Source organism: Mustela nigripes, chromosome 15 (genome assembly GCF_022355385.1).
Source record: "Mustela nigripes isolate SB6536 chromosome 15, MUSNIG.SB6536, whole genome shotgun sequence".
In the NCBI taxonomy this organism is placed as follows: Eukaryota; Metazoa; Chordata; class Mammalia; order Carnivora; family Mustelidae; genus Mustela; species Mustela nigripes.
This window is the reverse complement of record NC_081571.1, coordinates 75583152-75610681: the sequence shown is the minus strand read 5'-3', so window position 1 is coordinate 75610681 and position 27530 is coordinate 75583152. Positions and strand designations below refer to the sequence as shown.

Below are 27530 nucleotides of genomic sequence, written 5' to 3'. Positions count from 1 at the left end.
GAAACTCTGTTGTGACACGTTGTGAGGCTTATGATAACTATGTTTGCCTTTCAGATCCCCAGCTCAAGGGTATAGTGACCAGGTTATATTGCAGGCAAGGCTACTACTTGCAAATGCACCCCGATGGAGCTCTCGATGGAACGAAGGATGACAGCACTAATTCTAGTAAGTGACGACCTCAGGCCTCCCGTTAACACAGTCGGGAGAACATACACTGCTACATAAATGACTTCCTAAGCTACCTTTACAAATACCTGTTACGTTGGTTCATTTTTGGGAATGTTACACACTAGAAGGCCATCCACTGTTTTACTGAGACCACGTGGATGAAAACATGAGCAGAGCAACACACAAAGCCTGTCATTTTAAGATAATCCGTTTCTCTCTCTCTCTCTCTTTTTTTTTTTTTTTCTCAAAACAATTGGCAGATCCAGCATTGTTGTTACTTTCATCTCATTAAAGTCAAGTAAGTACACTAGTGCATTTGGATGAAAGACGAATCCATGTTTACCTTGGAAATATTTTTATCAAACCTGTAGCTTTTTAATGATAATTGTGGAAATTAAAGAGCTATAAGGATTAGTTGTTTCAAAGAATAGAAATGTCATATTTCAAATGTGTCTTCAACAAGAAAAGATAGTATCTTTTTTAGAGAGAGGACATGAAGGCTCTGTGCGTTTAAATACATTGTACAAAATGTTTCACTACTTTACAGAATTGGGCCTCTGATGATTTGTCTTTAATTGAAAAACCACTGACCCTCCATTGTATTAGTGTCTGTCTTCATTTTACTATTTTTTAATATATAACTTTTCTTTGTATTTTCATTCTGGTGTCCCTCTTTATTCAATTGTCCGTGTGTTCCTTTCCCATTTCCTGTTTATACTGGCATTAGATTCCTTTTAATTTAGCATGTCAGTTCTAAAATAGACACCTTTTACTGCTCAGGAGAATCAATGAAAAGCAAAACTGATTTTATTGGAAATACTTATTCACATATTACTAGTGGATCAGGAATGGATATGAATCTTTTAAACCATTTAGCATTTACCCTTCATTTACAGAGCATCATTCCATGAAAAGAAGGGAGGATTTGGATACACAAATTATGGGCACTTTCTGTTTTCAATTCTAGTAATCAAATTTTCAATAGCATGAAGAATAACTAATAACACAAAGTAGACTTCCTTTGCATTTGGTGTCCCTCTGTGTAATGTCAGTATTTTCCAGCCATTGTGTTTACTTTTTAGACTTTGGACTTTACTTCATTTAAAATTTTTCTTTCAACTTTAAATTTTTCCTGTCTGTCTGTGTTTTTCTCCTTTTCAATTTCTAATCTTTTTCTCTCTTTGTGTTTATTATGTTGCCCTTTTGTCCTTTTAAACTTTTCTCTATCATATTTGTTCATTGATTCTTTGTCACTGTTATTTCCTCCTATTTAAAGAAAGAGAAGGTAAAGCAATTCAAGCACAAGGAAGAAAGAGAAGTTTTTACTCATAAAACTGATGTCAACCATTGGTTACTTGTTGGGATTTTGCCATTAGGTTGAACTTTTTGAAAGTGTAAGGACTTAACCATCTTTGATCAATAAAAGATGTCAGTTTCTTCTGGTTCAAAATAATACATGTATGTCTGCTCATTTTCTTCTATCTTGAACTCCTTATCCATTCTTTGACAAAAGGCATTCTCTTTTTCTTATGTCTTATACTTGTGGGGTTATGGACTCTTGAGATTCACAAGTTCTGATGTCTTCAGTGTTCTCTGATTTCCTTCAGCAAAAGTCCGACTGAGAGTGAGGACTAGTTTTCCATAACTCTGATACCTGCAAGAATTAGGAAATTCTGACCTAGAGGTTGAGGCCATCCCTTATGACAAAGTTTTCAAGAAAGGAAATAAACCATAGCTATATAAAATGCTGTTTAGTTGGACTTCTCAGAAAAATAATTTCTTTCAAAGATTTTATGCATTTCTTTTCTACCTTCTTCTTTGTTTTTTTTTTAAATGCCAAACAAGTTGGTTGTTTTAAATGATAGAAATCAATACTGAATTAAGAAGTGTTAGGTAGATGCTGTCTTCTACAGCATATTGCTTCAGAACTTGATCAGCAGCACAGTATTTTCTAAACTGTGAATGTGCGGATGTAGACATCATATGCACACACACGTAATTGTATCTGGTTATATGAACCATATTCAATACTACACTGGACAGCTGAGACCCTGAAAGAGATACAATCTTATGTTCTCTAAATGCGTAAGGCTTCTTTTCTCCTGCTATGTAACCATATTAGAAGGAACAGGAATCTTGGAGCAACACTTGGAATCCTCTCTCATCCCCCTTAAATGCTGGTGAAGAATGAAGCGGGAGCAGCAGCTCCCGTGTCCAAGCAAACCAGAACCAAATGGTAGTGCTCGCACTCAAGGGCCACTATGGGCCGCAGCTGCTTTTCTTACAAGTTACACTGCACTTTCTGTGCACATTTAGCTCATTAGGTTAGTTTTATTACCATTTCAACATTTGCAAAGACATAGCAAAGAGAGCAAAACAAGGTGAGGTAAAGATTCACTTCTCAAAAGGCTATAAACATTGCATGACCCTAAAATTTAATAAAACATGGCAGGAATACAACAGCTTTATAAAAAGCCACAGGAGTTACTAATTAACTCTACTTTTGGGTACCATCACCTTTGCAATTGAAAAACACAGCTTTTTTTAGGTGGGATTTAAGATCATTTCCTTTTCTCTGGTTCATTACAGCAGTCTTATGAGTCTTGAGAAAACCATAAACTGTGAACAATATTCTGTAAAAAGTGGGGGGAGCAATAAAGATGCTGGCAGCCAGGTCCTCATGGGGACATTGCCCTTTGGTTTGCATTAGGGTGTGATGTAGTAATTCACGCATGTGTTTTAGATTTTTGATAATTCTTTGAATACAAAATAAGAATTAGTCATCTATAAGTAGGAAAAAAAAAAAAAAAGAGAGAGAGAGAGAGAGAAATGCCCTAAGAGTCACCATGATGCCATAGTAGAGGTTACAAACACCAAAACTGAGGATTGAACCTTCAAATCTTCGTGATTTGAGTTGGACTCATTTCCCACAGCTAAACATGAGCTTATTAAGAACTAGGTAAAGTCAGAACCACCCTACGAAGCTGCCCTTTGTCAAAATTTTCAGATGATTTGAGAAGAGAGAGACAGGCCAGCAGGCAGGTGAGCCTAGCACTAAAGTCCTCCCTGGGTTTTCCAGCCTGAGATCTAGAAATTTCTGGGAGGAAAAATGGTAAGACGACGGTTGATAATGGACGATTGGTCCAAATAGAGAAGATACTGTAGCAACTTGATCACTTCTTATTAGCTTCCATGTGCCCTAGAAAGATCTTTCACAGAAAGAAACGAGCCCCCAGATTACTTCATCAGCAGATTCATTTTCAGGGGTGTATCTGTTTAAAACCCTTACAGCTTCCCATCTATCTGCTAAAGTTAGCATTACCACGAACTATGGCATTTGATTAAGAGGTGATTTTCTTTCCCCCCAGTTGTTTTGGGGTGCCACGAGGTTTTCCTGCACTCTTAAATTTAATCATTCCCATTACCAGACTTAATAAATGCTCTACGTGGAATATGACTATAGAAATATCAATATGCCAGTAACTATAGCAATATTAAAACCTCACATGCACCAAGATCTCTCACCTTAGAAATTCTTACCTGATAATTTGATGTGTAAAAATTGCCCATCACTCACAGTGACCACCAACCCACAGGGCTTGGGATGGTGATTTTCACTCTGGCTGTCCTTTAGGGTCATTTGAGGAACTTTTTAAAAAAAGTTAAAAAAAAAACTCCTTATGCCCTAAACCCCAACCTCTCTTCCAGAGATTTTTATTTAATTTAATTAGTCCGCAGTTGGGCAGGGTTGTCCTCTCTTATGAATACAGCTAGTTTTAAAGTATAGCCGGGATTGAAAATCACTATTATGTGGAAAACTAGAATGTCCCACGGAACGAACAAAGTATCATGAACGTTTTATTGTTCTGACTTCCCTAGACTTTGTGACATGGCTTTATAATTACATAAAATACAAAAGGAATAGAAAAATAAAATGATGCCTCAATTAATGTTTTAATTAACATCATGAATTCTTTATGGTCAGCTCTGAACAGGTTTCCACAGGAAGTAGTTATATGGGTTCACTTTGTATTATCATTCTGTAAATGATAATAACTGACATTTTATAATTCAGGTCCCAACCAAATTCCTAAGGAAAATCTATTTTTTATATGATCATTTTAGACTATCATCTATAATTTTTCTCTTTCCTATACCACATTATTTTGGTTACTTCATATGTTCTTACTTTCCAGAATTATAACATCTGGCTTATATCAAATATATGGCACCTATAAGTACTATTAAGAGTATATAAAGATGAGAATAATTAAGTTTGAATAGTTAAGTTAGAATGGTTTTCAAGGACAGTCGTGTAATTGTGATTGATTGTGTATCAATCAGAAATTGTTCTGTGGTGCCCATCCTTTCAAAATAAGGGAGATGGGGCAGTCTAGGAGTTCTGGCCAAGAAGGGAATTGGCCAGGGGCCTCTCCCAAGAAGAAGGAATATTGAATTACAGTGACACAAGTACCTCATAACTGCTCAATGATTCCCACTCCTGTTTACTGTTTTACAAATAGAAGTGAGCAAGCATAAACCTCATTCTTCTATAACATAAGCCCCTAGAATCCCATGGAAGATGGCTCAATATCAGTTTGCATCATGAAAGCTAATATCCACTGAACCATATACACTCCTCTGAGTATTCCTGTAGGTGTAATTATCTATGGCCATGGCTTGCCATGTTCCTTTCATCACAGACATCTTGAGATCTTGGGATCATTAACATGCAATAATTGAAGGAGAGGGTATAATTTCCCCCCCAGCCTGACAATGCATAATTTTATTTAATTAAATAAAAATTAATTTATAAAGTCCATTTTTAATTATGTACTGAGCAGACTCATAGATTGAAGTCAATGTGGCCCAGTTTTCCCAATGATCTGTCTTTGTGGAAAACAGTTGAGAACCTAAAATAGGTGTTTTGTTTACTTGTTCAATTCAGCATCTCAGTGCTGTTGTTGCCTGTTCAGGCCTGGTCCAGTTGCTTGGAATTAGTCTTCAGTTAAGACCATGGGAGCAGATAACCACACTGTGGATAATTAACTACTCTTATAAGCATATCTACTATAAAGTTGCCCAAACCATCGAGCAGTTATTACTAAGAAAGTTGCTAGTACACCTACTGAAGAGTTAACATATAACCCTGGCATGGAAATGTGTTAAAGGAATGTTAAGACTTTATAAGAAATTAATGATAACATTGCTCTCCGTACTATGTAAAAATATATATATATATATATATAAATACTTTCCTTGACAATAAGGGAAGAAACGAAACATGGAACTATAAATGAGTTTTTATCTTGGGTGGGTAAAATTGAACACTTTTCCCTCTTTTATTTTAGTTATCACTCAAAGCTTTATAAGATATTAGTAAAGGAAATGTCTCTCTAAAATGTGCATGCCGTTCAGTACAGTTAATTCTTTCTAAATTGAGTACATTGGCAGCGCACGTCTTTTCTGGGCTCTGCTGGCATCTCAAATTTGTTCAGCAAGAGTAATAATTCTGTTTTGGAATTGCCTTTTTAACTTGTGACCTGCCCTACATTGCAGTGATAAAGCACACCTTCTGCATGAAAGACCAGAATAAGCATTCAACTTTGACTTTTAAAATTCCACTCTTGGAGAATCTTCATAACTGATCTCTTTTGGTATCAAATGAGGTCAGACACTGTGATCCTAGAATCGGGATTACAGAGTTGACTCTGTTTATTACTCTGTCAGTTCTTTGGAATGCTATAGGCCGACCATTAAGGTATACAAATTGAAGCTCAAGTGTTAGATTTATCCATTGCAGAAACATCTTAGTCATAAAGAGAAATAAAAGTTAGTTAATTGGAACTTCTCAGAAGGTTGTAACAAAGATTATCGTTGTTGTTGTTGTTTTAAAATAAAAGAAATGAGGGAGGGAAAAGTGTTGGCAAGGCTTTGTTTCTCCCAGCCCTTTTGTGACAGGTTGTTTATCTTCACAGCACTGTTCAACCTCATACCAGTGGGACTGCGCGTTGTTGCCATCCAGGGAGTGAAGACAGGGTTGTATATAGCCATGAATGGAGAAGGTTACCTCTACCCATCAGTAAGTAACATGCCAAAGATATTGGCCATTCATTCAATAGCTTGCAAAATAACAGTAGCAGCAGCAACAGAAATGAAAAGGATCTGTGTCTGTTGATTCTGCCACTTTTGCTTTAATGTGTGATCTCTATACAATGCCATAGGGGCTGTTGATTCATTATTCATCAATGTTTGAGAATATCAGTATATCAAGCAGAAGAGTATTATTACCTGTTAAAGTTGTGCATTTGCACATTTTTTAAAAAAATGAACTAGTTTGGAACTAGTTTGGAAAATTGAGTGATTTTGAAAGAGGTGATATTAATATAATCTTTTTTATTTCTCTTTAGAAATGTACTTGTCTTGGAGAGTTTCTTGTAAAAGATTATTTTGTAAATAGAAACAAAATTTGTGCAAATTCTAAAAAGGAAAATTTAAAGAGAGTAGTTCTTTTAAAACTAGGAATTCAGGTTGTGTTTGTGTTTTACTGGGGAACTACTTCTAATATAAAATGCATATTGCATTTAAATCTAAGCAAGTCTTTCTGGTTTGTAATAATGTATGCAAGAAGTTGAGCACCTTTTTTAGCCATATGACTTCTTCTGGAATATTTACTATTTCTGGGATATTTACTATTTACAAATGATTCACATTCAGATGTGCTGTATCCACATATTATAGTGTACTTAGAATGAATTTCTGCCACAGAACCAAGCAATAGAGACCTAGATGAAAGTATTTATTTTCACTATCCTTTGAGCAGAAATTGACAGGTTAAATTCATGGTGCCTCAAAGAAAAATGCTTTTATTTGGGTTTGCATTTCATCTTCATGTAAATTATTTAAAACTCTGTTGTTGGTAAATATTAGCAACAAAAAACTACGTGTAGACATATATACAGACATTACACACACACACACACAACTTAAGCAGAAACATTCTCTGGGGCATTTTCTTGAGCAAATCTGGGAAATCCTGTCAAAAAAAATGAAGTCTGAGCTGTGGATTCCCTCTGAGGTGAACTGGAAAATGTTCTTATTATTCTGGAAGCTTCATCTAGTTCCCTGAAGGGTGTTCCTGCACACATACCTGGGCCCCACATTATGCAAATTGTGTTCTGTTTCACAAGATGAATATTCAACATACCAAGAGCAAGATCTAGTTAGAATTCCTTGTCCCTGCCCCCACTTTAGGAAAAATATGATTCAGATAAAGATCACTTTCGGGAGATGCCTTCTTTCAGATACAAGTCAATTTTATGGATCTGACATTTGTTCTGTTATTTTTGTTTGTTTCTTTTCCCTCAGGTAATCTTTGAGATGCTTGAAAGTTATTAGCTGCAGCATCTGCCGTAGCCTCTAGTTCTCAGGTTCTGTTGAAGATTTTATCACATTGTTTGCTGTACTCTGACACATGTGTAGCTATCAGGGGACACGTGAATGTTTATTTTATCTTTTTGCTATGGAGGGAGGTGCTTTCTGTTTTTTGGGATGAGGTTGCACATGTATACCACTTTTTCTTAAGGTAGGGAAATCATCTTGAGCATGTGTCTTTGCTGAAAAGACAAGCACAGGTTATGTTTGGTGCAGTCAAAGCAGAGTGGCAGGAATAGAAGTGCGGAAGGCACCAATGCCTGGTCTATGCAACCTCCTTCCCGGGCATGAGGTCTCATAAGCTTAGCTGGCGGTGATTTGTCTCAGTGACTTCAGGCTTGTCACTGACCCATCATTCTCTACTATTGCCCCCCTGGTTCTCCAGTTCCTTGGCATCTGTGCTTTGTGTTGGTGGCTAGATTCCCTGACTTACAGATGTTGGCTTTTTTTCTCTTCTCATCTTACCTCTTTGCTTTGAATCTGGAATCTAGTAAAAGCCACTCTATTTGCTCATCCCCTACCCTGAGAGGTCCCCACTGCCTAGCCCAGGCCCTTACAATCCTTAGCCATCTCATAGGAAAAGGACTTAGATGCAAACCATATGCAATTTCCAATCTTTACTTATACTCCATAAGTGCTCTATTTATTTCAATGTAATGAAATGTGAACTTCAAATAGTTCAGTAAAAAGAATGTATTTCCATAGTCAATCATTTCATAATTAGCAAGTGCTTACTTGGATAACAATATAGCATGAAATAATAGAATGATTACTATACTATATAATAATATAGGCCTATTTATCTAATAACAAAAATAATAACAATGGCTAGTATTTATATGGTACACTCTGTCCAACTCTGTTCCAAGCATGGTACCATCTTACCTCATCTAATTCTATTAAGCAAATACTATTAAAATGATCATACGGGGGCGCCTGGGTGACTCAGTCAATTGGGCATCTATCTTCCGCTCAGATCATGATCCCAGCGTCTCAAGATCAAGTCCCAGGATAGAGTCCTGGGGTCAAGCCCTGCATCAGACTCCCTGCTTAGGAGGGAGTCTGCTTCTTCTTCTGCCCCTCACCTTGGTCATGTTCTCTCTTCTCTCATTCTCTCTCTTTCAAATAAATAAAATGTAAAAAAAAAATCTTCTTAATAAAGCAACAACAATAGTAAAACAGTCATACTGATACAGAAAGAGTTTAAAAATCTGTGCAGTCTGCCAGGTAGTAAACAGAGAAGGCCGGATTTGAATATTATTAGTCTGACTCATTAGCTTACTGTTTCACTATAGTGTTTCCATGTGCCAGACATTTTTCATCATATGGTCTGACACCTAGTCTAACAAGAAGTTATAAACACATGATGATGTAATGAAAACCTTCAGGGAATTGTTACCTAGGGAAAAAACTTCATTTCAGTTATTGAGAGGTATAATTTAAAATATGATGTTTCCTTTGGAGATTCTCAAATTAATAAAAATCATAGAAAATTACATCTGGGAAAAGTTTGATGTTATACACTGAGTGTTTAAGACTCTGAGAATTCGCTACATACAACATTAAAAAAAAAAAAACATTTGAAATTTAAATTTAAAAACCCATGCCCTAGGCCTGTACTAATCTCCACACATTAGCAATATTGACTGTCCCCCTACATTAAGGAACCCCTGCGGGCCGCGGGTCCCGCAGGAGTGCATTTTAAAGCTCGATTCACAGACACAGGCGCCACGCTCCACCCTGTTGTGGCGAGCCGGATGAATTGGCCTGGCCACCTGTGGTCGCGCGCTACACGGTGAACAAAACGGTATCATGTTTCGATTTTGTGTGTGTGTGTGGACAACAATGTGGAAGCTAAAATTGACATATTTTTATGTAAAGTTTTTCTATTCTTTGATTTTTAATAAACTTTGGAAACCAGATGGAAAAAAAAAAAAAAAAAAAAACCCATGCCAAACATAGTTAACCCAACCAAGGAGTTTTGAAATAAGTAGGTGTTTTAAAAGGAAAACTTCAATCATCCTTATGTTTAAAGAAAAAAAGAATAAATACTAGAGTCCCAGAAATGAAGGAATCTGTTTTAAGCTAATGCCAACTTTTTTTTTCTTTTATATTTTTAACTTTTTTTTTCTTAACATATAATGTATTATTAGCCCCAGGGGTACAGGTCTGTGAATCACCAGGTTTACACACCATGTCACCTCCCCAAAGTCCATAACCCAATCACCCTCTCCCTACCATCTCCCCACCACAGCAACCCTCAGTTTGTTTTGCGAGATTAGGAGTCTTGTTAGTTAGACTCCCTCCCAATCCCATCTTGTTTCATTTTTTCCTTCTGTACCCCTCAAACCCCTACTTTGTCTCTCAAATTCCTCATATCAGAGAAATCATATGATAATTGTCTTTCTCTGATTGCTTATTTTGCTCAGCATAATACCCTCTAGTTCCATCCACATCGTTGCAAATAGCAAGATTTCATTTCTTTTGATGGCTGCATAGTATTCCATTGTATATATATACCACATCTTCTTTATCCATTCATCTGTTGATGGATATATATAGGCTCTTTCCATGGTTTTAAGCTAATGCCTACTCTAAAAAGATCATTGAATGTTTGCCTAGTGTAAACTAGCACCTAATATGGGACCAATTATTGAGGATCCTAGGAGGTAGGCAATAAAACACTCAGATCATTCAAAATGAATTCTGTTGAATGAAAAACACATCAGTGTTTTGACTCAAGGTGCATATTTCTCTATTTGCATTGGAAGTAACTCTTGTAAGCCCCTGTCATCCAAATAAAGATATTCCATTTGTAGATAATTTCACCTTGGTGGAGAGGGGGACAAAAAAATGTATCTTGTCTGAAATGTAAATAACCACATTTCTGATGCTGAAGGCACATGTTCCCCATGGAATCTTTCATTTGATATGACAACAGTCATTTCTTTTGTGGTCATAATAATTCTAATATATTCTTTGAAGAAGAATCTCAAGAGATTTAATGTCAGCTATAAACAGTTTGCTCAAAGGTAAAGCACAAGCTGCAAGGTTGTAGAACAGAAACTAACAAGGAAATGTTTATGCTAAAGATATGTTCAATATGATGTTGGGGGAAAATGTATTCTGACCAACTAAAAACTATCTACAGTGCTTGAGAAACAGTCTTCCCCCCCCCCCCCCCCCCCAAACAACCTGTGACTTTGAAAGACTAAGAAAGTCCTCCATAGAGAGATGTGGGTTGTAAATTCTGGATACTGGAAAAAACTTAGGATGAAGGGAAAAGAGGATTCATCACTTGGGCAGACAAAAAGAAGAGTTGACGTTGGAATGTGTTTCTGATAGGAGCAAAGAAAAAGGGTCAGGGAAGGAAAGAAAATAGATTGATGGTGGGTAGAGCCTTGGGCTTGCTTGGAACATCTGGATCCTGGATCCAACCAACACCTGTGTTGTCATGCTCCAGTCCCTGCCTCTCACATTTCTCATCTGTAACATTAAAAAGTGTTAAGTTAATTTTGGGATTGAAACATCCGATTTTAGTCTGATTGGTTTTTTTTTTTTTGAATGATGAGATAATTGACACACACAAGATGTATAAAGATTCGTTATTGCTGTCTTACCTCAGACTGACATTTATGAGAATGTTTTATTCCAGATAGTGCTGTAAATGTTTCTGTTACCCCCATGCAGGCATCCGGGGAGATAGTCAGCCCTGGTGTTCTCCATGTATTAGTATTTTGTCTGAGTTTCTTAACCAAGTGATACAAGTAGAGAGGAAGACAATCCTTTTTCATGTAGGTTTTTAAATGAATCATAGAAGTACGCAGCTACTGTATTTTGTAAACATTTGGGCTCATTAGAATCACCTGGAAAGGGTGGTGAAGGCAGATATTTTGGATCAGACTCCAGATATTTCAATTCAGTAGATCTAGTAGGACCCCCAGGAATGTGTAGTTTAATAAGGATTCCTCTATTGCCCCTCTCTGCCCATGGTGGGTGAGTCAAAAGGCCACAGCACAACAATCAACAACAACACAGCAAGCATTATTGCAATGACTACCAGGGGAGAGGATGGTAACTTTAGACCAATGAAGTAAGAGTGGAGCTGGTAGGTAGACTACCTAGGCACAGAACTCAACACTAAGTAAAATAAAATTCTTGGTCTTCTTCACTTCCTCTGCCCCTAAGTTGAAGTTTACACGAATGTGGAGCAGTTCTGTGCACTTCTTCACAATGCAGCAACCCAACTATCAATTCACAATGAACATGGAGAGAGGAGAAGGACGAAACAGTCTTAAATTCAGGGAAATAAGGAAATTCTGTATGTTTTGGAAAAAGCATGTTCAAGGACCTCAAAATCTTATCTACTCTACATGAGATAGTTTTCCAATATTTTACTCACATCTTTCAGAAATATTTTTATGAGCCTCCTCTCACCACACAGTTGGGTCTGCCTTCCCACTTCTATGCCTGCAAGCATCTCTTACGTGTCTTGATTTGTGTTCCTTCAACTTCCCAGGGCTTCCCATACAGAAAAGCCTCGGAGCCCCTGCCTCCTTTACCACCAATCATACGTCTTCCTGCTGAGTCAATGGCCCTCATAAAATGGGATGCTATTTTCTTCTCGACATTGTTCCTCGATCATTGCTCAAGTTTGGGGCTCAGAAATGGAACTGATTTGTTTTTTCACAGTGTGGTGCCTGATTTCTCTCAAAATTTTCTTTTCTCCCCTGAGAGTTACTCATACAAAGGTACACACAATCATTCAACCATATGCCTGTGCTCATGGAGTGTTATGTGAGTCTTTTGGCCACCCCTGATACCTGTCCTATCTCTGAATATCAAGTATGGACATCCATTCTCAGGAAACTGCCCATTGTATATCATTGAGTGCTGCTAAGATACTCTGTCCATGCTTCTTGGCTTTTTTTTTTTCCCTTTAGATTAGGGTAGTGCATAGGGTTAATGAAGTCACTTGAGCCACAGAGACCACCACTCACCATCAGTAACATCTGATGTTAAACCAAGGGCTTCAGTAGCATCTGAAGACCTTTTTCACCTGGGAACTAGCCTTTCATACTCTGCCCACGAGAAGCAGGGTGGTGAAACTATAACCAGGCAGTATTCTAAGCTCATCTGGTTACCCAAGGTGCCCCTTTCAGAATGGAAACTTTTCTACCTTTCATCCTTTAGTCCTCAGGTCGCAATTTCTTTGTTTCCAGAAGGATATTAAATCAGAGATTATTATTAATGTCTCTTTTTCTAATAGTCTATGACTCTATATGCAAGTTATTCTGAACAAACAATATCTAACACATTTGAGACTATATATACATATATATAATTTGTGTATATATATTTTTGTGTGTTTCATTGGAATCATGTATTGTGCTTAAATTATATACACACTTATTCACATGATTATACTTTTGGTCAGAGTTTTTCTTTATTTCTTTTTATGAAATGTTAAATAACACTTTTTAAGTTTACACATATTTTAAAGCTTTATTTGCCATGCTTAAAAATATTTCTTTTTTCATTAAGTTTCCCTGTGGTTTCTCCCACGTTATGACTCAGTTGGATATATTGCCCAATTTGAAAATGGCTATTATCCTTACTTAGTATTTTGGCTAGGATAATTTATAGTAATAAGAAAGCAAGTATGGCCCTTCAGTTAATTTCCCTCCAGTATTCATGTAATCCCCACGATGCTGAACACTGATGCATGGAATATAATTGTGTATGACAAAGGCAAGGATGCTGTCATCCTGCTTAGGGTCACTTGCCAGAAGGAAAAAACAATTGAGAAACAAATGCAAATGTTGGACTACATGTAACTAATTTTAAGTAGTCTTTTGGGAAAAGAAAAATGTGAAACATCCCATGTTGGGTTGAAAGTAGGCAATAAAAAGAGGTAAATGTACTTTTAGTCTATGCAAGTTCCAATGGCATTTTATAGAGTACAAAGGCAGGAACTGAGGTTGACAAGGAGACAATACTAAAGCTTCAGACGGAGAAGAGGGGAAAAAAGAAGATGGAAAGGAGATCACAAGTCAACAGCAGGGCAATGCACTAGGCGGTGTTAGGGAAAGAGAAAAGAGAAGAAAGAAGAGAGGATGGGAGGAGCAGACAACAAAGGGAAGGAAACAAAGATGTGTCACAAAGAAAGGAGAGAGAGGGCCATGTCTTCTGTTCACTCCATCACCTTCCTGGGAACTGCCCGCCATCACCCCACCACCACCACCACCAACAGCTGACTCCTGGTTCCAGACTTCCACTCTGGGGTGGAAAAAACAAGACCCTCCCTCTTGAAGCCCAGACTGGGCTTTCCAACTGCATCCAAAAATGCCTTCTCTGCTCCAGGCCCATGGCCACATTCTCCTATTTCCCCTTCCCCTTGCCTCCTTTCCAGAATGCTGGCTGTGCTTGGTTAATGTTATTCTTTCAGCAAGGGAACAGTATGGCCATAATTTGGCTTCCAAAGGATTCTATGTGTGACGATGAGGATTAGTGGAAAGAAACTAATGGGAGTCTGACCACTGAGGGCTGGTTGGTGAGGGATGCTGAGTATATATAGCAAGATGATATTCAGCCCTAGGAAAGAAGATCCTTTCATTTGCAACATCATAGATGGACCTAGAGGACAGTAGAGTGAGTAAAATAAGTCAGACACCTAAAGAGAAAACCTGTGGAATCTAAACGAATCAAATAGTTAGAAACAGAGACTTGAACCATGGTCACCGGGTCCAGGGAAGTGGGGGAAATGGGAGGAAAAAGAAAGAGAAACCTAAAGACGACTTGCAAATTAGAAACCTTCGTTTTGTTTGGACAGCACACATGCGCTCTCTGTGATCTGGTGGGACATGCACTCTACAGTCTACAGTTTAAGCACTGTGACTGTAGAATCACTTCTCCTGAATTTTATAAAGGAAAATATTGCGCACATCAGTTTTGTTTCTGGGCCTGGAGACAGTGGTGTTGGCAACCTGGGACTGGAAAGGATGAGAGATATTTGAAGCATTTCTGAGGAGATGTGGAAAGAAGTCCATGGTGGTCTGGGTATGATGGTGACAGAGTCAGGGCTCGCTGTGGGGGAACTGACTCAGAGAACCTGGTGGTCTGGGGTCCTTCTCATAGAGAAAACAAAACCCAGAAGGATGAAGGGGTTTGGGTGAGGAGTCTGCCGCATTGAGTTTGAGACATGTTCACTTTGCCCACAGAAGATGCAGGTGGGTTATAATCCCACTGGATCACTACTGTATGATGACAAAGCCCTTCTTTCCCCCAAGAGAACCATGGCTAAGGGCTGTCTTAAGAATGATGTGCAGATAGACAAAAAAATTGTCTGTGAGAGATGTTTTCCTTTTCTTCCTGACTGTAAGACAAATGATGAAGAAATGGGGTGAATGATATCAGCATAAATGAAGTCAGATATTAGAAAGAACTTTATAAAATAACGTGACTTCTTGAGAAAGTGTTCTCATATATTTTACTTAGTTCCTAAGTATACAGAATAAGTAGAGGCCGTTTGGAACACTGAATAGCAAAGCAGAGGACTAGTGAGTTAAATTCATAACTTGTATAGAAATGATGCTGATAATGGGGGAGGGGACTATCAGGTCTTTACATATTCTCATGGTGGTTCACAATCCTCAGCGTACTTAAGACATATGCAGATAACAGTGTAAATAATCAGATCCCAGAACATTAGCGTGAAAGATTCCAATTCAGCGAATCTAATATATCTCAAGAATCAGAATTCTGAATATACATCCCAGGCATTTCTAGCGCAGGTGTCTGAAGGAGCACACTTTGGTAAACATGGGTCAACATCACTCTCTCGGGAACCAGGACACTGAGATCACATGATTTTATATTTATTTATAGGATGTTATATAAACATCATGTTGTTTATGTTGATGATGATGATGATGATGATGATGATGATGATGATGATGATGGTGATGTTTACAAATTCACAGTCCCGTTCGGGCCCTTGCAATAAGCAGAATGACCTGGCCATAAGTAGTGTTCACCTTCGCTGTTGACCAGGTGAGCTGGCCTATGAGCAAACATAGGAAAAAAGCCTTGTCTGTGATTGCTCTGTTCAGTCTGGGAATGGGACGAGAAATGTGTCCTTGAGCATCGAGATGATGTGTGGAAAGACAGGAGTTTTGCTGAAACTTGAGAAAACAGAAACAGAATTAAGACACTGGATTTCAAACCATAGCATAGTCTTGAAAAGGAGAAGTGGTCTCCATCATATAAAGCTCAGGGGAGAAGTCAGCCTGAGACAGTTGGCCTGGACACCACAGGGCACCTGCTGAATTGAAGGTCCACTTCAGGCCAAGGGCATTGTGTCAGAGCAGATTTCTAAGGATGACAAGGCTGGGATGTTTCAGAAATGAACACTTCCTAGATTTTAAAACAATATTAATGAAACAAATACTTTATTTAATAAATTGTTTTTCCTAACTTTCTATTTTCTTGAGGGAATTTTGTTTTCTTCTAAGCAAGAGACTTTTGTTTTCTTTCTATACAGGCCTCGTTTCTGAAATAAAGTAGACTTCCTTCTCTTTTCTAGGTGAACTGTGCTTGGTCCACCTTAGAGCAACTTTTCCAAGTCCTGTATAGAGAGTATGTTGATCCCGTATGGGTCCATCACTATACAGAGTTCTTAACGACACAAACCCTGCAATACTTACCTCACGGAAATCAAAAACATATGTCTAATAACCAAAGGGTCTGCCAGAAATATATGGAAGACTACTTCTATTCAATATAATTACTCAGTGCTTAAATGTAGGTTGAAGAGTCCAGGATTTGGTGGGGATGTGTACCATCATGAGCTTTATTTATTCACTCATTCAAGAAGAATTCTTGTCTGCCTTCCACTGACAGCTAATGTACTGTGTTTGCTGGGGCTTCAAAGACAACTGAAAAATTTCTGATTTAAAAACAACAAAACCCCCTGAGCATCCAATGGGTAGGACATACATCTTGATTAAATAAATTCTAAGGCTCCTGTCTTTCCTCAGAATCTATGATTCCTTGATTGTACATTTCCTATCACTCTTTCAATAGTGATGGATATATGTAGGAGGTCTTCAATCTGTAGTTCTTGATTGATTGTGGTTAAGGTAGAATAAATGTCACCAGCAAATTTTATTAATTTATTCTTCAAGTGCCCTCCTGTTCATGATATTTATTATGCATGACACTTATCTTTTTCCCCACTGGAAAACATTAAGCATCAGCAAAGAATATAGGAGTCTGTTTATTTCTCAAGTTAGAATTGCAGAAAAGCACTATTTACACATTCCTTTCCTGAAAGAGCATGATAAACCCACAGAGACAGAACTTGGAGATGCAATGTCTGCATTCTAACATGGTTATATTTGCATTAATGAAGTGAGTGGTAATGTCTTCACCTTATGAGAGGAGCTCAGAGCAAAGAAATAAAACCCAATTTCTGGTAAATGTTGCTATCACTTACTCGAACATTTTCAAGCAAGCACGTGAATAATGATAATTAGAGAAAGGATTTTATTATTTCTGTATGTTCATGAAATGACATCAAGTACTTTGGTTTTTTATTTCTTTTAGTGTGAAAGAAAAAAAATAACATTGAAGTTTGCCATTTTATCCTGATTTTTCTCCAGGGCAAAACCCATGAAATACTGTAAAAAGTAACAAAGTTTAGGTTTGATTAAAGTGTTTTAATTTTTTAAAAATCCCATATTCATAAAGGGCATATGAAAGATAAGTGAATAATGAAAGAAATATTTGCATACAAGGCGTTTTAAAGACTATGTCAAAAATGATAAACACTATCTATCTAAGATGATTGACAATGTTTGAGAATGAACTATCTCTTTCTTTTCATTTTCTACATCATAAAAATTTTTTTTTTAAAAACCCTATATAAATCCCAAAGCCCATATACCCTATAGTGACTAGCAAATCAGCTGCAACAGTAAAACAACAGTTAATAGCTACTAAACTTGAGAGCAAAATTCTGCTTCTTTAAAAATTGTCCGCATATGCGGGAGGCTCATGGTTGAAATTGTTACACACCATCCACCCAATCTGAGTTGATGGGTTTTCTCTCTGATTATTTTACTTTCTGAGGATTCTTCTTCCTACTTCTGGCTCTTCCTATGTGCTGGGGACTCTGAGAAGTCCTGAGCCACAAGTTCATGGTGGGCTCTCTGCATAGGAATTTCTGTTTCTTCGATGCAGTTTACACCTCATTTTTTAGCCACTCGGGAATAAAAAGAAAAATAATTTATTTATTTTTTAAAAGATTTTTATTTATGTATTTGAGAGGGAGAGAGCACAAGTTGGGGGGTGGCAGAGGGAAAGGGAGAAGCAGCCCCTCCAGGGGCTCAATCCTGGTACCCTGAGATCATGATCTGAGCTGAAGCCAGATGCTAAACCGACTGAGCCACCTAGGTGGCCCAAAAGAAAAATAATTTATGAAATAATTCATAGCAATATGAAAAAATATCCTACTTTTTCTTTTTTTCCAGAGAAAGAACAAAAACTATTTTTTCTTTCTTTCTTTCTTTTTTTTTTTTGAAAAACCAAACTGGCTGTTCTTCACGTGTTATGTAGTAACAATTGACAAAATCATTCCTTTGGTGATAATTTTCCTTGTTACTTCTTCTTTATGTTCTCAATTTGTTTCCACTAGTTTCATATATTTTAAAATTTGAGGGGGGAACTTAATTTTTTTTAATTTTTTACTTAAATTCAATGTAGTTAACATATACTGTATTATTAGTCTTAGGGGTCAAATTTAGTGATTTATTAGTTGTGTGTAACACCCAGTGCTCATTATATCATGTGCCCTCCTTAATGCCCGTCACCCAGCTGAGCCATCCCCACCCCCCTTCCCTCCAGCAACCCCCCGTTTGTTTCTTAGAGTTAAGAGTCTCTTATGGCTTGCCTCCCTCTCTGTTTTTTTTTTTTTTTTTTTTTTTTTTTTTTTTTTAAGATTTTTATTTATTTATTTGACAGAGAGAGATCACAAGTAGACAGAGAGGCAGGCAGAGAGAGAGAGGAAGGGAAGCAGGCTCCCCGCCGAGCAGAGAGCCCGATGTGGGACTCGATCCCAGGACCCTGAGATCATGACCTGAGCCGAAGGCAGCGGCTTAATCCACTGAGCCACCCAGGCGCCCTCCCTCTCTGTTTTTATCTTGTTTTTTTTTCCCTTCCCGTACGTTCATGCATTTTGGTTCTTGTTTCCACTAGTTTAAAGTTTATAGTGTTATCAAAAGAAGGATGACTAGTTATTTGACTGAAAACATTTCCATCCTAATATTACCTGTCAACCAATGTTGATGCGGCACATTCCCGAACCAAGAGAAATATGGTGAAAACGACAGACCCAATACCTGACCTCATGGAACTTACAGTTTCTGTAAATGTGAGTTCCCTGCACAGTGCGTTTTCACTTTGAATGATTTCTTTAGACCCTGGAAGGATGTTTTGTGTTCTGAGCTACTTCTGGTTTCACTGAATGTTGGCTGTTTGTCTTACAGTAATATATTCGATTTGGAAGGCTGGCTTATGGAAAGGTACATAATGCACTCTGAGCAAGGACATAGCAGATCTCTTAAGAGTTTCATTTGGAGTTAGATACTGGTTTTAAGGTCTTATGACTATATGAAATGAAGAGAGATAAGTCACTTTTAATAGGCATGTCCCAGCCCCTGCAAAAGCATCATAATTGGTTGCTATTTGCTGTCCCAGTAGAGCCAGAGACTGAATGGGAACAAGATATTTTTGGAATTGGACATCTCTAACAAGGTGGAAATATTTTATTTGGTCATTAATACCAGATCTAGGCCACTGTTTAGCAGAAATGGTTATGTGGGTAAGCAGGAAACATTCTACCTTACATTTAAGCTGGAACAACTAGTACCTAAAAGCACTAAACTGACAAATGATGAGTATTGATTTATGTTACGAGAGTAGATTTGCTTATGTTACTTAATGAATTAACTGTGAGTGCCCCTCACCAGGATGTAAGGACAAGCATTGATTGTCAACGACTCCCCATTAATGTAAACTTAACTCATCTTTCAACTACGAGCTTTTTATAACTCCGTTTCTACTATCTAAACCTTAGACTCAGTGCATGCGATCCTTGTCATTGCAAATGATTTTCTATGGTAAGCAATATTCTGTTATGGTTCAGGAGTTTGGTTTCCTGGGCTGTACCTCAGACACAGCTTTGAAAAAGATCAATATCTTTTTCGCTTGTAGGTAATAAAGAGTAAAATTATGGCATGAAGGTACATTATCTTGTGAGTTGCCTATTTGTTGTGATATAAGAAACAATGGTTTTTATTAAAAGGGACCTTAGACGCTCACAATGCAAAGATGCAAATTCATTTACAAGGACCTCATCTATAATCAAGACCTATAACTCATTATTTTTGCTATTGTGATGATAAAGTGATGGCTAAAAAGTTATGTAACTTTAGAAGAAATCATGGCATTTTCTGCATTATTATTTAAATGTTGTCATGTGACATTTTGCTTTCTATCCTATAACCATCAATTATATAACCATCAATTAATGTTATCAATAGAAGCCGTGGAAAATTGTTTTTGCATCCAGAATTTGCAACGTGGATAATTTTACTTACCATTTAATGGGGGCCAGGATGTTTAACTCCTACATTGTTTTTATTTCAATATTAGTTAGAACTCTATATTACTAGCAATACCAATAACAGAAGAATCAACTTTTAAACTGTGCCGAAGTTCTCTAGACAACTTTTACTTAGAGACAAGGTAAGAGGCATTCTCTCCTATGTCGGTGGAGAAATAAATTCTCATGTGCAATATCATATTAAAATAAAGGAGGCAGAAAGTGGTCCACAGGTGCCATAAATGGGTTAGGTGTTTTCCTAATGCAGTGTGAGGCTTTTGAAAGACTGTTTTATAGACTAAGCAAAGTCAAATATATACCCAGGAGAAATAGTAGTGAGCCTTTATTTAATTTAAAATTACATCGCATGAGAGGGTTCGCACATTGAAATGGGAAGAATGGCCTTGGGCAATAGTTCCCTTGTGTTTATCTAAAAAAATTAAAAAACACCTTGTAGGAATTTGAATGCAGACACGGTTCTTATTAATTTTTATGCATTGCTCATGAAGAAACAATAACTAGAAGGAAAGAAGGAAAGAAAGGAAGGAAGAGAGAAAGAAGGAAGGAAGGAAAAAAGACAGGACAAGAAAGAGAGAAAGAAACCATGTCAGTAACATGTGTTTGTTTAAAAAGCACAGGGTGTTTGGTCATACTTTAGTTTTTGGAGCTACAATATCCCATCCTGACTTTATTTAATTCCTGATGATCAGCAATTGGAAATTTCTCAGACTCATTACACCATTAACTACCAAGACCAAAATATCATCGTATTTAAATTTTTTATGAATAACAGCTTTATTATATCTTATTTTTTTAATATGACTGTGGAAAACTATGAAATATGGCACATTGTAGCAGTTAATTTCAATCATCTAATATTCCAATCATTTTAACAAGAGACTCGCCCAAGGGTCTGCTGAAACACTGCATATCTGGCAAATGACTGTGTAGTAATTAATCCAATAGTAGCATATTAAAATTGCCTTAACTATACTGTTCAATACCTAATTTTATTTTCTGTTGATATCAGTGTTCTTCCTAGAAGCAATTGGTACTTTAAAATAACTTTTTGCTGTGGAAAGAGTGGTAGACTGTAATCCTGGCTAGTTGTGATTTTTACATTTGAGAAGGTGGTTGTGGGAACAGCAATACAATGGAGAAGAAACATAATGTCTTAGTTCACAAATGTAGGAAATGCAAAGATCAGAGTCATTTTAATGTATTCCTGAATTATTCCTGTGAATTCCACTTTGAAGTGAGTTTGCTCAGGGTAATGAGGTAACTGGAGGGGTGAATGCAGAGGATCTGGCTATGTAGCACTGGGGAAATAATTATTTGACTATGTGCACTGTGTGGTATATTTGCATATGATTTTTTCTATAATCACAAACTACTAAGACCTATTCAGCCAATGAAAATGGCACACCCTTAGAAATTTATATTCTGATATGTACGTGCACCTATTTTTCTCTTCGTTATCACTTAGGCAGTTTTCTGCATACTCATTTTTGAAACACCATGAAAATAAAATCCACCTTCAGGGACATTGTATCAGATCTATCACTCACAGCTTCTGTTATTTTTAATTCCTCAAAGGAAAATGCCTTATATAATTCAATTCTTAGATGGACAGCAGAGTGGGATTGACAGGTGGACAGGTATAGCAGGAGGTGGAAAAAACCCAGCTCAGAAGAGGAAATGAAAGCCAGCAAAGTCACAAGCACTGATTAAAACATTTGGACACTCTGAGTGACCTTGAGAATCCTGAATGACTTTTTATAACACGATGATGACATTTGAAATGCTTTCCAAGGAATAGATGAAACACTCAATTATGTTTCCTTTAATCTGCTGATATTGTGATTATGTTCTGGCAGAATGATGGCAATTAATTACATTAGGTCAGTGAACATCGCCCTGCCTATCATATACACATCCAGAACAAGTCAGAATTTTCCCAGCTGTGCAGTTGGCCTGGTGAGCACAGTGCCAGTGACAGTCATCTCTCTGACTCTTCTTAGGCCACTGAGCAAGTCCCGTGCTGAAACCACTTGGTTAGCAGGAAATGAGTGCATGCTATTTCTCCTCTCTGGACGATCCTAGGATCCCTCCTCAAAATTTTAGGAAGATTAAAATTAAAAATGATTGCAAAGGGCATTTCTATTTATCCATGAGTGTATATACATCCTTGTTATAATCTCTAATATAGATGACATGCAAATACATGGTCCATCAAATTAGTACTCACACAAGCGTGAATGCTTGAAAGAGAGCAGCAGATATGATGGTTTTCTACATCTTTCTAAGTTTCATAAAATCTAGTGAGTTTTCAAGAGAAATGAAATAGCCTTTCTTGTATAGTATTCCAATCATGAAAGCAATAAGCCCATAAGAAAGATATTCTGGAGCTTTGGGAATGAAATCTTTATTTTTTCTTTAGTTTTCTTTCTTTCTTTCTTTCCTTCTTTCTTCCTTCCTTTCTCTTTCTTTCTTTATGTTTGTTTGTTTGTTTTTTACAAGATTTACAACTCAGTTTACGTCATTGGTGAACTGAGGCTTTCTTTATCATGTGCCTGCAACTGTTGTTACTACCTTTCTCCTACTGTCAGATAGCTTTCACTCTGTGACCGCAACAATCTGGGAACAGTCTGTGAAAGTAGATCCCACAGAATAACGTTTCCATGCCATGTATTTATGTCCTGAAACAAATAAAATGTCAATATAGTAGAAATAAGTGTATAATAAAGCCAAAAAGTGGGTGCATGATTCTAAGGGGAACTTGTTACCATTTTTTAAATATATCGACTTGAAAAATAATTAAATTAGTTCATTTTAAAGATAGGATATAACTTCCTTTTGATGGTGACTTCAGAAAAAACTTATTTTAAAATGGTGGCAATATGTATCTTATGTCCTACCCTGAAGAGGGTCATTTTACTACCTCGTTCGGAATTGACAAACATGCCCTGGAACAATAAATGTATATTTTTTTTTATCACACTGGTGATTTTGAAAATATAACTTATTTAATTGTAATGCATCTCTGCGTCTCGCTAAGAATGATCATCTATTAAAAAGTTTACCATATTTCTATCCATATTTGCATGAGAGAAATAATGATGTTGCAAGGAATATACTAGAATTCAAGTTGCTGACGTAGATGTATTATGAGGAAAGTATTTTATCCGTATTTAGTTGAGCTGTTCATTTCGGTATATTTCCCACTTAACACTTGTAATTCTGCCATAATGAAGGGGTGTGTAATTACTTTCAGCCTACTTAATGTATATGAAACAATCAGGTAATTTCTGGATATTCAGAATGCCAGAATGAATGAAATGTTAGTTTTCTTTTTAAAAGATATTGTAGGGCGCCTGGGTGGCTCAGTGGGTTAAGCCGCTGCCTTCGGCTCAGGTCATGATCTCAGGGTCCTGGGATCGAGTCCCGCGTTGGGCTCTCTGCTCGGCGGGGAGCCTGCTTCCTCCTCGTTCTCTGCCTGCCTCTCTGCCTACTTGTGACCTCTCTCTGTCAAATAAATAAAATCTTTAAAAAAAATATTGTAAACTATTCAGGGAAAAATCACCTACTTTTAGTTCAGCTAAACTCCCTGTGAGTTTAAAGGGGGTGGGAACCCAGATAATAATATTATGACCCATTTCCATTTTCCTTCCTGCCAAGACCTCTTATGAGGTTAGTACTTGTCATGCATTCAACCTTGGTGCAAATTTTTACTTTTAATCTTTTATTAGTGATGCTTCAGTTGCAGATACATGGTCAGAATAACCATGATTTTCATGGGAGAAATAAGACACTACTTCAGATTATATAGTTTTATATCATTCTTCTTGGACCGCATAGTTTATTTCTAGTATTCTTTTTTTAAACTTTCACTTCTATCTTAGGTATCATGATAGCACTGCTAATGAATTGTTTGCATTTGGCAAGGAAATGAGACACAACTCTTATTAGATAAGGCTGCTGTCCACAGGATTCCAAGTGAGCTGCACAGAGCAGTATGAGGAAATGTTGGAAGTATGCACGTAGCTTGCATGTGGACCAGATTGTTGGCCCACTGACCAGATGCATAACCAGTTGCACTGTTATAATTATACACACGCAGATCTCGGCCACACTCAGGATTCCGTCCCAAGAATATGAAGCCTTCTGCCAACTCACACTATGAGGTTGTCCCCGATGCATTACCCCTTTCCCCACCACATGCCAGAAGAAGGGTCGATTTCCTGTCTTCTTTAAACACCCACACTGTGGTACTTGCACCTCATGAATAGCTCTGATGCCCTTCTTTCTTTGTTTAGAGGCGTCTGTTAATAAGCTTTGGATTCCTGTTACCCTTTTCTTTAATCACGTCTTTTTTTCCCTCATCCTTGATTTCTTTCTGTCTCTCTCAGCATTCCAGTCGGGTGGTTTCTCTGTTTCCATGTCTCTACATGGTGACCTTCACCACTACCTTCAAACCATAATTGGTTTCTGCCACTGGATATTTTCATGTTAATCATTCACCTTTATATGTATCCTAATCAGTGGCCACTGTAGAAGCCTGTTCTCTTCCACCCCAAGAGCCATTCTCCCTCTCCAGCTCTCATAATTCCGGGAATGGCTTCCCAAGTTTTTATAACACGTTAGAGTCATTATTTGTTGTTTTGCAAGTTGTGTGCTCATAAAGATTCATTCAGCAAACATTTCAGGTCTTGGGTTAAAAATGCTTCTCACATGCCCCAGGCCATGAAAGCTGTTGAAAGATGATTATTGAAAAATCCAACACGTTTCTAAATTTTGACCAACATTAAATTTTTAAAAGACACTTTGTTTTCATCAATTAAAGTTGTGTTAGATACAAGTGCCATAGTGATTTTTCTTATCCCAGACATTTAAAACATCCCTACACTTTAAAATGTCATATTTGTTATTGCATAAGGATTTTCTTCAGAAATGCACTTCTTCGTTTTCTGACTGTTTTCTGCATCACTGTCTTTATGTGGCATTTACAAAGGACTAGCAGATGTATGGTGATGGGGTACCTCACAGGACAAGTTCTTAAAGCCTGAGAGTTCATATTTTAAGTAGATCATGCGAATTTACCGTTATTCTACTAAATACAGAGAGAACCAACCCAAATGAAAGATCATAGGATGTAAATCCATTCCCGTTAATTTCTGCTTTGTCAGTGGTGTGAGAGCATTGGTCTTTGGGACATGCAGTACAATCTTTCAGATTCCCAACATCATGACTCTGTGCTCTGAGTTAGCTGTTTTGGATTTGCCGAGCAATGTTCAATTACCTACATGGGCCTCCATGGAAATATCTCCCAAGCTGATAGATAGCTGCACATGATTTAGGGAAATTGTAGTATTCCTAAAGGAAAATTCAGGGAGAATGTACGTTGAGAATGTGTGCAGTGATCACATTTTATCACTGAATGTTTGGAAATTATAAAAGGGGAGACTCCTAATGGTGCTGCGTATGCTAAGCCCAGAGTACCATACATTTTAAAATGGGCAATTCTGTTCTGCCATAGGGTAAAGATTAAAAAGCAAAAGTAACTCAGCCATATGGTAAGAGAACTGTAAAATAGGTTGAATAAAAGGCCTGTATATATGTATCTGTAAATATGTAAGTATAAATGGGCTTTAAATATATGTCCTTTATTCACTAGGGCTCCAAAGCAAAAAGGTTTCTATGTTCTCACACATATTATTCAAGCCAGTTTCAAGGAATGATGTTTTTTAGTGAGGATGAGAATGCAGAGAGCACTGTTTTGGGATATCTAGTCTATGTAGGGGTGACAGAGTGTCAAAATCACTGATGACATTAGTCTTTTTATGCATCTGGGCTTCCTAGTCCTTGCAAATGCCCGTAACTGTCAGCAATGCAAGGATCTTCTTTCTGTCACTTCTTTGTCATGGTTTTAAGAATGTCTTATTTAATGACTTCAATTTGTGTCCTGATATTGTGGTAGTAGCTAAGCTTAGAAAAGACACGGAAACTCACCCTGTCTCTTTACATTCATTTGATTTTATTTATTTTCCTATCTTGTCCCTGGCAAACTTTTACAAGAGGACACTCTAAATAAATTTTGTAAGTCTCATTTTCAGGTCCTTTCTCATAATTTTAAAATTATGTTGATAACTGACATTACTTGTTTCATATTTATGTCCCCTGTGTTTATTGTAAGTCGCATAGGGTTTGAGAGGGCTCCTTTTCACGTAGATTTACTCTCTCCATATTCCCCCTTTCCCATCCCCAGGCGGCCACTCATTCACTCTGTCAAAAAAACGTCCATTCATTGGTCACTGACTAGGACAAAAGGTCCCCTCCCTGAACATGCTGAAGCTTGGTCAGTCATCATTTCTTCCCTATTCTCTTATATCTAGATCCACAATCCTTTCGTTCCTTAGTATATTTTATCGTGGGGATTTGTTTACTGTGCCACCTCCTCCTATAAATAGAGTTGCATGATTCAAGTACATATTATTCAACTTCGTGAGTAGTACCACATTATATATAACTTAAGCAAAGACCTCCGTACATGCGGACTTGGAATCCTAACTACTGGTGTGGGAACATGTGAGCGTGTGCCCAGACTGAGTGTAGATGGGAGATGTTGGCCTGCTTTCCTTCTGTCAGATTCAGCTCTGTGAGCTCATGCTCATGCTCTGTCCAGTGACCCTAATCCACTATACGATATATGTAACAATAGGAAACTTTAATATACATTGGCCCTGAATGCCAGCCTCTTGAGGAGGGAGGCAGAGTGACTGGTTTTAATGCTGGAGGAAAACTGCCTCTATTGAATACATCGAAATGATGCTCTGTTAATCTCCATAATTGTTATAGCCCAAGAAGTACTTAAGAATAATTTTGATGAAATTTAATATCTGCTTTACTTACCAATTTTAAAACCTATCACCGCTCAGATTCAACTCCATTGTGTACCCAGCATGTGACAGGTGTGTCCTATACATCTGTTACCAAATACCTCAGTGATGTGTATATGTCCATACTGAAGAATAGTGATTAGGATAGCCATTTGCCTTAGTCTGGCCAAGATAGTTCTGTGTCACACCAGTTGTTTTGGTATAAACATTAATAGTGCCCTCTTTCATTCTTAAAGGTGTCCCAGTGTGGAGGATATTATATGGTCACCATTACTATAATTACATTTGAAATTATTTCTGTAACTAATTTGAGCATTGACAAGCATGATGTGGTAGGAACAAACAATGCTCAGTCAGAAGATGTGGTA

The 27530-nt window shown here is 37.4% G+C and overlaps 1 protein-coding gene across 2 annotated transcripts in view; it reads left to right on the top strand.

The window, feature by feature from the left end:
- The window catches only part of FGF14 (fibroblast growth factor 14), a 597992-nt gene that overhangs the window by 474290 nt on the left and 96172 nt on the right, over positions 1–27530 (top strand). For both annotated transcript variants that reach the window (XM_059377578.1, XM_059377579.1), the window contains exons 2-3: positions 55–165; positions 6147–6250. In XM_059377578.1, coding sequence (XP_059233561.1) covers positions 55–165; positions 6147–6250 — 215 coding nt within the window. The remainder of the gene's footprint in view (positions 1–54; positions 166–6146; positions 6251–27530) is intronic.